The following is a 14556-nucleotide window of genomic DNA, read 5'->3' as shown; positions in this document are numbered from 1 at the left end:
AAGTCAGCTCCGAGGCCAAAGAACTTTGGGCTAGATCAAGAGGGAGCTGAATTCCAGGCTGAGAGCTCTTTTAGGGGTAGCAGGGAGCCACAGAAGGGTGAGGAACAAATGAGTAAGGTGCCTGTGTTGTACTTTAATAAAACCCCTCTGTGCTGGAGCCTGCATCGTGCCCCTGGGTGGGGCGACAACGACCTCCTTCTTTGCCCAGCCTCTCCCGCCTGCCAGGTGGGCACCTTGAGAGTGCTAGGGAGATCTCATTATCAATATCCCAACTACTTTTTGTTGTGTTAGGGCACCCTGGGATCCATGACCCCAGCTGGCGGGCAGACCGGCATACCCCCCCAGAGTTCTCTCCCCATCACTATTTACTGCAGGTGCATGGCAGGGAATGGCGGGGGCAGGGGAGGTTCCCGGAAGCCAGCAACTAAGAGCCAAGATGGCTTCATGTGCCCCCCCCAACTCCACCCCATCCCTTACCTTCAACCGCTGCTGAAGCTGGCCCAGTTCCCACCGGACACTGGTGTTCTCCTGGGTCACTTTCTCTCGAAGACCCTTCTCAAACACAGACTCACCCAGGGCCTGGGCCAGCTGCATGTCAAACCTGTTCAAGCAGAGCAGGTGTCATGGCACTGGGGCGGAGGACGAGGAGGGCTGGAGAGAGGCGGTTAGCTTGCTGAGAACCGTGAGGCAGAGAGAGGGGGCCCCAGACGACGGGAGGTTTTGCTCCGTGCTTTTGCGTAAGGTTGCAGACGTGCGGTTGAAATTTGCAACGCCAGAGAGCAACTTTTAGGGTTCACGTGGAGTTTCGGCAAAAGTAGTGGAGACTTACATAAAACACAACATGCATAAGTAAAAATAATAAAATAAAAGTATATACAGATACGGGAAAAGAATTAAAAAAAAAAAAACTTACAGAGCGATAGAAAAATTGCACCTATCTGGTTTGCCCATATATGCCAGGAAATAGTTAAATCTACAAGACCTAGGTTGGGGGGGGGTGGGTCTCGCACTCATTGACCCGTGAAGGAGTGAATGCATATATCTGCACAAACAAGAGATATTTTACATTTCATCCCCTCTATATCATCTGGTTTGGGCACGCATACGTTGCATTAGAGCACCGTAATTACTGATAAAAGGTTGGACATTAATACATTTGGTGTGGTCCTCATTTGTCATCTCAGAAAAAAAAAAAACACACAAAGACTAGCCTGTCCTCTTGGGGGCTGGCCAGGGAATTAGGAAATGCCTCATTTGGGGGCTCCCTGCCCCTCCAGGATGGTGACCACTGGGTGAGAAGAACTTCCTGGATTCGATATCATTCCATGCAGTTTCCTTGGTCCTATATCCCTATCACAGATGAGGAGATCAGTACAGGAGGCTTTGGCAATCTTCAGTAAGATGTGATCTTGGTCACCTGCCCTTGGCCCACACAGAAAGTGCCACTGCTCCAGGGACCTTGGTATGGCCAGAAGGGTTAAACTGGGCATGGGGTTGGGGTCTTAGTGAGAAGAAAGTCCCCCTTGTTACAAGATTATCCAATGTATCTTAAAGCTAGATGGTCATTCAAAGCCTCAGACTCCTGAGAAAGCCGATCATGGGTCACAGGAGGGGGTCCTCCTGTTGGAAGAGCCCAGGAGTTTTCTGATTGGCCGTTGGTGACATCATTCAAGAGGCGCCCCCGGCCGCCCCTGTGAATGGAAAGGCTGTGATGGTGATAATGACCCAGCAGTCCCAAGGTGCCGGGCTCTGGGCTGGGGTCCATGTAGTCTTTATAACAATTCAGCAAGAAACATGTAATGATATCCATTTTATAGAAGAGGAAACTGAAGTTCAGAGAGGCAGAGTGATTCGCCCCTAAATTCCAAAGTGGCCGAGGTGGGCTTGAGCCCAGCTTCTCTACTGTCTCAGCTAGTCCCCCATCTAACTGGGGCAGGTGGGATAAGGCAGTGGGGGCCAGACAGTGACCGATGTTTCAGAGGAGACCTTGACTTAACAGGCCACCCGATGCCAAAGAATGGCTCCTATGGACTCCAGCTTCTGGAACACACCGAACGACCACCTGCCTGAGGCCAGAGGGATTCACACACATGCCTCACCCCGCTAGAAGCAGGCCTGGGGTCTAACTTCCAGTACGTGTGCGAGTTGGTGAGCCCAGCGCAGGCCCCACCCCAAGGAGACAGGCTCGGAGCTCCATCAGCACTCGGAACCGAGCTCTGTGACCCATGGGGTAACCCTGGCAACGATTAGCCAAGCCCAGATGGAGCCACTTTGGGCCACTCTGAACTTGGAAACTGCGTTGGGGACAGGGAACTCCCCTGCATGGAGACATCAGTCCATCCAGGGCTCAGCAAACTAAGGAGGCGGCTACCTCTACGATTCGATTAAAGTTGGAGAGATTATGAAGAAGTATTGCTGACTTCTAGATCTTTCCCTCCCTATGGTTATTTTGCCCGGATTCCCACTTAGGCCTTTAGCCTCCCTGCTATATTGCTGGACCACCTAGAAGGAAAATGGCTGCCATTTGCAACGAGCGTCAAAACATGAATTAACTTCTGCCAGGGGATGGTAGAGGGGTAGGGAAGCATCACAGGACAGGTAAGTCTTGGAAGGAAGAAATGGGATCTTTCCTAGGAGGGCGCCATGGGGAGGTTCTTGAGAGCCTGGAATGAAAGATTCTGACCAAGGGGGTCGGGAACGACCAGAGAGACGGAATTTTCTGGCTGCATAACCTCCACAGAGAGCCCCCGGGCCCCTCAGAGAGCGGAAACCCTACCTAGAGCCTCTCAGAACAGGAACAGAAGTCACAGATGAAAGCCAACGTTGTCACAGCTGGCAGAAACTCCGGGGATGTTAGAGTCCCCACCTCTCAGTTTGCAGATAGGGTCTGTCGGAGCTATTATTCAGCAACAGGTGGCCTGCTTAAGTCAAGGACTCCTCTGAAACATCAGTCTCTCTGGCCCAGAGAGGTGGTATCATTTGACAAGGTCACACAGGAACTGGCCAAGGAAAGACAAAGCCATTTTCCCCACTGCAAGGACAAGGTTCAGCCAGAATACCCCGGCAGGTAGAAAAGGAAACAGACTCAGATTATCAATAAAAGATTAAATAACCTCTCTCATTTGAGGGGGGCATGCTAACAACCCCCCAAAGACTTTTTGTTTTCACATGAAGAAGTCAGCTCAGAAAAGATCAAAGTGATAGGGCACCTGGGTGGCTCAGTCAGTTAAGCATCTGACTGTCAGTTTTGGTTCAGGTCATGATCTTGTAGTTTGTGGGTCTTAGCCCCGTGCCTGGGTCAGCACTGAGAGTGCGGAGCCTGCTTGGGATTCTCTCTCCCTCTCTCTGTCCTCCCCTGCTCATGCTCTCTCTCTCTCAAAATAAATGAACTTTAAAAAAGAAAAGAAAAAAGAAAAGCTCAGAGTGAGAGAAAGAATATTTAAAAAAATTTTTTTAATGTTTATTTATTTTTGAAGGAGAGAGAGAGACAGAGCGTGAGCGGGGGAGGGGCAGAGAGAGAGGGAGACACAGAAGCAGAAGCAGGCTCCCAGCTGTCAGCACAGAGCCCGACGCGGGGCTCGAACTCCCAGACCTCGAGATCATGACCCAAGCCGAAGTCGGACGCTCAACCGGCTGAGCCACCCAGGCGCCCCATACAGGAAGAATATTTAATTATGCAGACCCAAGTTCAAAATCCGCGCCCCTCCCATGAAAATATAATTCAGCTTGCCACCTCTTGGAAAAGAAGTGCCTTGAGCAAAACCACATCCTAGTCACATTTTCCAGTATTTTTAGTCCAGACTGTCTGAAAGAGACTGTGTCTCGTCTATCATTAGAGGTGGTCTGACTCCAGACGGGACCCCTCCCTGCACACCATCACCCTCACCAGCAAAGCTGCAGAACTCAGGCACAGCCAGGGTGTCCAGGGATTAGATGAGCACAGGCACTGAGGTTTCGCATGTGCAAACTCATGGGTGCCAGTCTAGGCTCTACCATTTGCTGAGCTATGACCACATCCCAACGGGAAAGCAAGCGTGGGAACCAGAGTGCAGGGTGCAGCTTCCAGGCTGGCATCTCGTTCATGCACAGGGCCCTGTCTACGCCAGAAGTGCTCATGTGATCGGAGAGCCTAAGTGCCGACTGAAAAGGGAAGTGAGTCGATTTGGGGCCTCCCCCATTCTCTGGCCCCATTTTCCGCAACGGGGCTAGGAGCCGGGATTCAGTCTGTCGAGCCTACCAACCCCATCACTTAGTCCTCGCTACAATGGGGTATTCCCATCCCCCACCTAAGGGTAAGGAACTGAGGCTGAGGGGGTTGGATGACTTCTCCAAGGTCATACAACTAGAGAGAGGCACAGCTCGGACTTGAACTGGGGTGGCCTGACATCAGCCCTTGCTCTCCCGCCCACCGTGCTCGGGTGTCCTCGCCCTCCACGGCCATCTCTTCACTTGACAAAGCGGGGTGCTGAGGCCCAGAGAGGCCAAGAAAGCTCCCCAAGGTCACACGGTTGATTGGTTGTAGAGCGAGACTGGGGAACAGAAAAGAATGGCTTTTTGCTGCATGCTTGGGAGAAGCCTACAGGAGTAAGTGTGAGGGGTGGAGAGGAAAATGGGAGCAGAACGAGGGGTGAGGGGTTCCACCTTGTGGATGAGGAGCCCCGACAGGAGTGAGGGGGCTGAGGAGGAGAATCTGGAGACCCCCAGGAGGCCCCAGCATTGACACAGCCCACCCTGGAGCCCAGCGACAGCGTGAAACACAACTCACTTCTTCTGCTTCTTCTCGAGCTCGTGACTTCGGCTTTGCTGGTCCTCCAGCTGGAGGCGGGTGTCCTCCAGGTCACAGGTCAGATGGTGGCACTTCCTCTTTAGCTGGTGAGCCATTTTCTTGGCCCCCTCATAAGCGCTCTGCAGCTCCCCGAGCTGTGGGAGTGAGTCACAGAATGAGCTACCCCTCTCCGCCCGCACTGGACGGGCTTTCCTCTTCTTCTTCTTCTTTTCTTTAATCACAACAGCGTTTTTATTTATTTATGTTTAATTTCATTTTTTATTTTTTAAAATTTACATCCAAATTAGTTAGCATCTAGTGCCACAATGATTTCAGGAGTAGATTCCTTAGTGCCCCTTGCCCGTTTAGCCCATCCCCCCTCCCACTACCCCTCCAGCAACCCCCAGTTTGTTCTCCATATGTGTGAGCCTCTTCTGTTTTGTCCCCCTCCCTGTTTTTATATTATTTTTGTTTCCCTTCCCTTGTCTACTTCTTATTTCAAGCAGTTGCCATTTCTGAGGTGAGCACAGTGGGAAAGAGAACAGGTACTGGGGTCGGAGAGACCCTGTCTTGACCACTTTCTGCCTGTTTCCCAGGGAGGAAGCTACTTCTCTGACCCCGTCTGCTCAAGAGGTGAGAAGGGGGGGGGGGATGATTCCATCAGTCTCTCAAGGTTGTTTTTAATTTTACTCAATAATCTTCCTGCCAAGGTGCCCCATAGAGTCTTTACAAGCCCTGCCTCCACAAGAAGACTGAGGACTGTCTACCTAATAACCCCATCAGCCGGCATCATCCCAGAGCCCATGTGGGGATTAGCCATGGAGCAGCCAAAATGGCGGCCGTAGAAGATCTGGCCAGGAGATCTGAGAGATGGGCTCTGAAGGTTAGAGCAGTAAATGGCCCTTCCGACGGGCTGAATTACACGGGGATACACATGACCGTGAACAAACAGAAAAGCAAAGCCTCTTGCATCTTTCTCGAGGAACCCCCCCCCCCAAATGTCCTCGTTTGAATCTGGGAGAGAGGACAACTCAGCACACTCGCTTTGAAGAAATGGCCTCATTAAAGAATTTCTTTAAATAAGCAAAACTCTGAGTTAATGAAGCCTGTAATTCTAAATTCAGTATTTGATGGCAAATGGGATGTTTTCTTATATTCTGCTGCTCAGGAAAGGTTGCAGCTTTATTACTTTTTAATGCAGCATGAATAGCCCGCCCCCCCCCCCATTCCTTGGGGAACCTGACCCGCCTTTATAATTTGTTATTAAAAAACTGTGCTATTTTCCTGCAGTTGGGTTTAGCCACAGCTCAGGATGTTCTTGGGGAGTAGACATAATGCCGTTCTGGGAAGTGACCACTAAAACCATCAACACCATGGAGGATCCTGAGTTTCACTGCCATTATTTATCAAATCCCATGTGATCTCACCCTGGCCCACCTCTGCAGGTGATTACACAATGCTTTTCTCTCACACTGAGGAGATAGATATAGATTAGATATAGATATAGATATAGATATAGATGTAAATATAGATATAGATAATGGCAAGACAGGCAAATATGGCCTCCATTTTCAAGGCGCTTACGACTAAAGGTGGGGAGGGACCAAGAAGTAAGCAGATAATTACAATACACCATGATGAGGTTTATACTTGGAGACCCAATTCAGAGGCACCCAAACAATCTGTATCAGGGGAGACTTTCTGGGGGGAAGGACATGTAAGCTCAGATCTTAAAGATAGTTGAAAGTATCCAGGTAGGGGGGAGAGAGTATTCTAGGAAAAGGAAACAGCATGTGCAAAGGCCCAGAGGTGAGGAAGAACAAGGCAGTGCAATGGAACAGGATAGACAGCCCAGAAATAGACTCAGAGAAATCTAGACAAGTGGTCTTTCACAAAGGGGTGAAGCTGATACAATGAGCCAAACAGTCTTTTCAACAAACGATACTGGGACAACTTGGTCATCCACATGCAAAAAAAAAGAGAATCTTAACACAGATCTCACACCCTTCACAAAAATTAACTCAAAATGGATCATAGACCTAAATGTAAAATGCAAAACCTTGAAGTTCCCAGAAGATAATGTAGAAGAAAACCTTTATGACCTTAGGTTTGGCAATGACTTAAAAAACATTCTTAATGTTTATTTTTGAGTGACAGACACAGAGCATGAGCAGTGGAAGGGCAGAGAGAGAGAGAGAGAGAGAGAGAGAGAGAGAATCTGAAGCAGTCTCCAGGCTCTGAGCTGTCAGCACAGAGCCTGACACAGGGCTTGAACTCACGGAGTTCGAGATCATGACCTGAGTCGAAGTTGGATGCTTAACCGACTGAGCCACCCAGGCGCCCCTGGCAGTGACTTTTTAGAAATGCACAAAAGCCATGACCCATGAAAGAAAGTTTATAAGCTGGACTTCATTAAAATTTAAAAAAAATTCCACGCTGCAAAAGACACAATCAAGAAAATGAAAAGACAAGCCACAGACTTGGAGAAAATATTTGCAAAAAAGCCTGTCAGATAGAAGATTGTTATCAAAATTATACAAAGAACACTTAAATCCAACAAGAAAACAACTCAATTTTAAAAATGGGACAAAGATCTTAGCGGTAGAAAGAAATGAGCTATTGGGGTGCCTAGATGGCTCCGTTGGTTGAGCATCCAACTCAATTTAGGCTCAGCTCATGATCTCGTGGTCCTGGGATCGAGCCCCGCATGGGGCTCTGCACTGAGCATGGAACCTGCTTGGGATTCTCTCTCTCTCTCTCTCTCTCTCTCTCTCTCTCTCTCTCTCTGCCCTTCTCCCCTGCTCTCACTCTCTCTCTCAAAAAAAAATTTTTTTAAAAAATGAGCCATCAAGCCACGGAAGGACGTGGAGCTAACTTAAATGCACATTACTAAGTGAAAGGAGCCAGTCTCGGGGCGCCTGGGTGGCGCAGTCGGTTAAGCGTCCGACTTCAGCCAGGTCACGATCTCGCGGTCCGTGAGTTCGAGCCCCGCGTCGGGCTCTGGGCTGATGGCTCAGAGCCTGGAGCCTGTTTCCGATTCTGTGTCTCCCTCTCTCTCTGCCCCTCCCCCGTTCATGCTCTGTCTCTCTCTGTCCCAAAAATAAATAAACGTTGAAAAAAAAAAAAAGGAGCCAGTCTAAAAAGTTTACATGCTGTAGGATTCCAACTATAGGACGTTCTGGAAAAGGCAAAAGTATGGAGGGATGAATTAGTAGAGGGGTGTACTGATAAAGTGGAGAGGATTTTTATGGTAGTGCAAATACTCTATAAAGCTACGATGGTGGATACATGCCATTATACATTTGTCTAAACCCACAGAACGTACAACGACAGGAGGGAACCCAACGTAAACTATGGACTTTGGGTGATGATGATGTGTTAATGCAGGTTCATCCATTGTATCAAGTGGACCACTCTGGTGGGGGATGTTGATCATGCAGGAGGCTATAAAGGGGAATCATAAGAAAGTACCTTCTGCTCTATTTGGCTATGAGCTTTAAACACGTGAGTGTGGTTGGACCCGGTGTGCTAGGGCTGGTATACCCACTTAGGAGAGCGGATTCTCCTCCCAGTTCCACACCCAGTGATATCACAATGGTAGGTGGGAACTGTCCCCTGTGGGAATATTTATGCCATGGACATTGGAAATTGGCAAATGCTACCCTTCGGGGTGTTTATTTTCAGAGGGCCAGTTGCCAGCACACCGCTAGTTGAAGGGTAGACTGGTCAGAATGTACAAATAGGGGTAGTTGGAGACAATGCAACACAGGCAAAGAGGTCAAACTATCCCTCCATTCACCTAGAGAACACGAGGGACAAATACATTCTATTTGTAACATCCAGCTGCACATTCAAGAAAGAAAGGAAAATTTGGGGATATCCAAAATGCAAAGGACACAAAACCAAACTCTGGCAGACAGGGTGGAGGAGAAGACGAGCAGCGGAAAGATCCAGAAATAACACTGAAGATAATGGCTGTGTTTGAATGGCCAGACAGGGACGAGAGACAAAGCCTCGGGGGCACAGAAGATGAAAAGTTGGAATGAATACCCCTGCATTCATTCAGGACCCTCAAAGACCTGGACCTTGGGGCAAGGGGACAGGAAATTATCCACCCACTGGCCTGGAAGGTGGTCAGAAAACCTGGTGCACTCTGGCTCTGGGTAGGGGAGAAAGTATTCCCCTAAGAAATCCAAACCCCGGGTCTGTGCCTCAGGGGGGTTTAAAGCTCCAAGTGGCACCTGGCACAAGTTGCAACAGTCTGAAATGGAGAGAATGCCACATAGTCTCAGGGGCTGCTGTAGAAGACAAGGCAAAAGTGTCCCATCTCGAGAGAGACACTCACAACCCTGTAAACAGAACTGCCATGAAAAGCAGTAAAAAGTTTTTAAAAATTTCAAAGTAAGACCAACTGACAATACAAAATAATGAAACACACACACACACACACACACACGCACAATTCACCATAAGACAGGAAGCAAAAGGAACATTCCACCATGCGGACCACCTGGGGTTCCCGTGGCAGGAGTAGAGGGGCATGTTGAAGATGAGCTCACAATCAAAACTGACAAAACACTCAAGAAAACGATCCACCCTGAGAGTCAGCGTAATTTGCAAAGACAGAACAGTCTGAAAGAGACTCTGAAAGATCTCTTGGCCGCAGTGTGGCAGGTGGTTGAGGGGAGAGGCTGGAGGAAAGGAGACCAAGCAGGAGGCTGTTGCTCTGGTCTAGATGAGAGATGGAGGTGGCAGATTGAGGCAAAGGGAATGGATAAGATTTGACTATTCTAAGGGCTTATTAAAATCATTTTATAGAAGAGATCTGAGGCCCAAGATCTGAGGTTCTTTATTCCAGAGTATTCTTCCCCATGCAGAACACGCACACATAGACAAAGTATTTCCCACCTCCCACAGCAACTCGCATTTGTAACAACAGTGGAGGTGCCAAAACATGAAATGGGGGTGCTCTCTTTCTCCCTCCCCAGGTTCGGCCAATACCTTGAACGGTGGAGGTAGGAACCTGCCCAATCTGACATTCTTGGGACCCAGACTACCTACAACCTCTTACCTTCTGCTCCAGCTCTTTCCTGGATGTCAACTCAGAGTCCAGCCTCTCTTCAAATTGCTGTAGACGCTTCCGCAGGAAGTTGTTCTCCATCTGAGCACAGTCGAACCGCATCATCCATTCATCCGCTATTTGACAAAGTCAGGGAGGCCAGGATGGGAGGCTAGGTGAATCAGGGTGGTTCTCTCACACTCTCTTAGCTCTTTGATCATAATTTCACAGTATAGACTTCCTGAGGCTTGATCTTGGACTTTAGGTTAAGAAATTCTGCTTTAAGTCCAAGTTTTTTTTTTAAAAAGAAACACTTCTTCCAGGAAGCCTGTCCTGACCACTTCTGGTTGTCTAAAGTCATACCGTTCAATTCCTCTACAAGCATACATATACTTTCCTTCTTCCAAGGAAATCCCATGACCTTCAAGGACCGGAGAGATGTTTTAGTCATGTATAGATCCTCAACACCCTCTAGGAGTGTCCCCTACCCACACAGAATATTTCCCCATATGTGATGATACAAGTTCACCAACTGGAATCACCTTACTGGCCAACCACCTTGGATGGGATAGTACATACGCAGTGACTTTTGGTTAAATTATTTAATAAATAAACATTGAATAATAATTAAGGAATCTACTGAATACACAGCAACAGAGGCGTTGGTCCCAAGTTGTCTCTATGAGAGAACAATCTCTTGATTTAGTTAAAAAAAAAAATCACTTGCTGACGTGATGAAAACTGTTTGCATGAATAGAATGGGCTAGACCAGGTTAGGATGTCTTTGGATTTTCTGAGTAATAGAGTAATGCCCCTTAAGGTAATGGAGCTGTGGGAGACATTCCATATGTGGACAGCTGAAGATAGAGACCACTTCATTCATCTTTCCATCCGTCCATCCATCCATCTCTCCATCCATCCATACCATCTTCCATCCATCCATCCACCCATTCCTCTCACCTTCCATCCATCATCCATCCATCCATCCATCCATCCATCCATCTCTCCATTCATCCATCCCATCCATCCCATCCATTCATCCATCCATCCATCCCATCCATCCATCCATCCCATCTCTCCATCCATCCATCTCTTCATTCATCCATCTATCCACCCATCTCTTCATCCATCCATCCATCCATCCATCCATCCATCCACCTGTCCATCCACCCATTCCTCTCACCATCCATCCATCCATCCATCCATCCATCCATCCATCTCTCCATCCATCCACCTGTCCATCCATCCATCTCTTCATCCATCCATACCATCTTCCATCCATCCATCCACCCATTCCTCTCACCATCCATCCATTCATCCATCCATCCATCATCCATCCATCCATCCATCCATCTCTCCATTCATCCATCCATCCATCATCCATCCATCCACCCATTCATCCATCCATCTCTCCATTCATCCATCCCATCCATCCCATCCATCCATCCATCCATCCATCCATCCCATCTCTCCATCCATCCATCCATCCATCCATCTCTTCATCCATTCATCCATCCATCCATTCATCCATCCATCCATCCATCCACCTGTCCATCATCCATCCATCATACATTATTCAATTTACCATGCACTGAAATGCCCACAGCAAATGTACACAGCAACAGAGGCGTTGGTCCCAAGTTGTCTCTATGAGAGAACAATCCCTTGATTTAGTTAAAAAAAAAAATCACTTGCTGACGTGATGAAAACTGTTTGCATGAATAGAATGGGCTAGAATAGAATGTTGCTAGAATGAGCAACACTACTTCATACCAGGCACAAAGGATAATGAAACAAACAAGAAACCACTGTATCTTCCAGCAGAAATCTAGTGGGGGAGACAACATACAAAAAGACAGCTGCAATCTAGAATGATCAGAGCTCTCGTAAGGCAAGCTTAGGGAACTCCAGAAGAGAATTCAAACTTATTAAAGCAGCAAATGTTTTTGTTCATCATTGTGTCCACAGGACTTACTACAATGCCTAGCATATCATAAATGCCTCATAACTTTCACTGGATAGGTGATGGATATTAGGGTGGATGGATAGGTCAGTACTGGGATGGACAGATGGAAGGAAGGAAGGAAGGAAGGAAGGAAGGAAGGAAGGAAGGACTCTTGGATAGATGGTGGGACTGAGGTCTTAGAAGAGGTGACCCCAATAGGGACTCCCACATAAGTAACCCAACCAGGATGATATAGTTGTAAGGAGTTAGAGCTTGTTCGAGTTTCCACTAAGGTAAATAATATCATGGTGGAAAAGTACCCTGTCTCCCGACCAGGATTAAAAAAAAACTGAAACAGCAGAAAGCTGCAAAAGGAGGAGAAAGCAGAAAGCATTTCCGCACCTGTGCATGTGTTCTGCGCTAAGATGTGCTACAGAGCAGGTGGTAGGAGTTGTCAACATGAGCAGAGGGGAAAACCATTCTCCATTCTTCAACGCTGCTTTCTCCTGCCAACGCCCCTTCCTGGGGGCGGGGGGGGTGCATTCTTTTCTTTAAAATAATTTTTTAATGTTTATTTATTTATTTTGAGAGCAAGAGAGCACATGAGCAGGGGAAGAAGGGCAGAGAAAGAGGGAGAGAGAATCCCAAGCAGGCCCCTCGCAGTCAGTGTAGGGTCCCCGGTGGGACTTCGAGCCCACGGACCATGAGATCACGACCTGAGCCGACATCAAGAGTCGGAGACACCATAAAAGGGCCTCTTCAGATACCCCACCATGCATGGTGGCAAAACAGCTACGTTTTTCATAATTGATACTCCGGCTCCATCCATTGAGGAGCTGTGGTGGCATTGCTCGGGTGTGATTAAAGTGTTTTATTGCGCCTTTTGACTTTCCTATATTTAACATTTTTTCCTGTAATGAGCATGTATTGCTTTCCTAATGGAAAACAAAATATTTGTGGATTGGCTTCCTGGAATGAGCCTCCAGGGCTGAGAGCCTCTATAGCATCGTGACGAATGTGCTCGCGAGCTAAGCACGCCTCCCCCTCCCATCCAGTTCCCAGATCCTCCTAGAAAAAAACGAACTGGGGACTAGCATGGGGGGTCTCAGTCCCAGTCGGGACGGAACTGGGGCCATGCTCTTCTGGGGGAAACTTTGCTGCCCTACCTCCTGGTTCTGTAAAAACCCATTTCCTCTCTCCCTGCTTGTACTGAGTGTCGTGTGCCAGAGAACCCCCAAACTCCTCTGTAGACGCCTGTCCTGGGGGTGGGGGTGGAGGGCAGGAAGACAGGAAGCAAGAGGGGAGTGAAAAGCAAACGCACTTTGCCTCTTCACCGCCTCCTGACCTCCGTTCCTCTGAGCGTCCCTGACGTTTCTAGGGCATACATCCTCTGGGGGCATGGAAGAAAGAATGTCAACGTTTTATAAAAGCTGACAGACACACCGGGCATCCTTGTCCCCTGACTCATTTAGGCTGGGGAGAGGAGTTGACGGAGATGTCACCATGCCCGTTGAACCATGAGATGTGAGCCCCCAGGCAACTCCAGAAGCCCGGCTCCACCAGAAAACCCCGGCTCTGCTGAGCACACCTAACCGCTGGGTAATTCAGGGGCCTCGCCTTCTCTCCATCCAGTAACTGCTGAGCGCCTGGCACCGCTCTCAAATGGGGATGGTATGGGGCACGTGGGTGGCTCAGTCTTGATTTTGGCCCAGGTCATGATCTCACGGTTCCTGAGTTCGAGCCCCGCGTTGGGCTCTGCGCTAACGGTGAGGAGCCTGCTTGAGATTCTCTCTCTCTTTCTGTCTCTGCCCCTCCCCTGCTCTCTCTCTCTCTCTCAAAAATAAATAAACATTTTTCAAAATGGGGAGGGTAGTAGTTTCTGTGCCACAGCCTACGAACATGGATGGATGATGACCCCACTACAGCATTAGCAGTAAATGAAGTCGCCATGCACGTGGCGTTAACCGCTTTCCATCAACCGCCTTTCCTATCAATCCATCCATCTGAAAGATGAGGGAGCCAAAGCACACATTTCTCTGCCCAAAAGCCACCCACCTCAAAGAGATTCAAGTCCAGATTCAAATCCAGAAATGCCATTTCACAGATGCTGCGTGTAACCACCGAAATGCCTTAACCTAAAATCCATGTCGTCTATATCAAAACTATTCATGTAATTGTAAAGGGGCCTTGCCATAGAGTCACTGTTGTTTGGGTCGTTCTTTGCGTTATTACTGACCTGTACCTGTCACGCTGATAAAGGACTATCTGGGATATTGTTGGGTCCTCTGTTTAATGTCTGCACCAGACCGGAAGCTCCAGGAGGGCAGGGCTGTGGCCGTTTGCTCTGACAAAATGACAAAATGCAGCCTCTGGGGCATACTAAGTGCTCAGGGCGAACGACTGCATGAACGAACGAATGAATGGAACAAAAGGACGGCATGTTTCTCACCCCTGTCTAATCCCGAGAGTCCCGGTTTGCTTACCTCCTCCTGTGTGGCTCCTTTCCAAGTCACCCAACTGAATTTTCTGCTGCGCTTCTCCCAACTGCTTCTGCACTTCTCCCAAATTCTTCTGGACTTGCTCATACTTGCTCTGGAAGAAAGGCCCCAGGGTGTCAAACTGGAGCCCAGTGCAGCCTGGGCCTGGCCATCCCCTCCACCCGCCCATGGTGGCTTGGTAACCAAGGACTGTCTACCCTTTACATAGTCTTCATCCAAGGCACCTCCAAGGTCAAGGCTTAGGAAGACACAAATGTCCTCCAGGACCTTGAACATGAGAGTCAGCAAG

General features: G+C 48.5%; 1 protein-coding gene across 1 annotated transcript in view; it reads right to left on the bottom strand.

Annotated features, from left to right (window-relative positions):
- MYO18B (myosin XVIIIB) overlaps positions 1 to 14556 on the bottom strand; it is a 259486-nt gene that overhangs the window by 117946 nt on the left and 126984 nt on the right. Inside the window, 4 exon segments of the mRNA XM_030336763.1 lie at positions 478 to 601; positions 4766 to 4920; positions 9837 to 9961; positions 14253 to 14361. Coding sequence (XP_030192623.1) covers positions 478 to 601; positions 4766 to 4920; positions 9837 to 9961; positions 14253 to 14361 — 513 coding nt within the window.

The sequence above is a fragment of the Lynx canadensis genome, chromosome D3 (genome assembly GCF_007474595.2).
Source record: "Lynx canadensis isolate LIC74 chromosome D3, mLynCan4.pri.v2, whole genome shotgun sequence".
Taxonomy (NCBI): domain Eukaryota; kingdom Metazoa; phylum Chordata; class Mammalia; order Carnivora; family Felidae; genus Lynx; species Lynx canadensis.
This window is presented reverse-complemented; position numbering and strand designations above follow the sequence as displayed.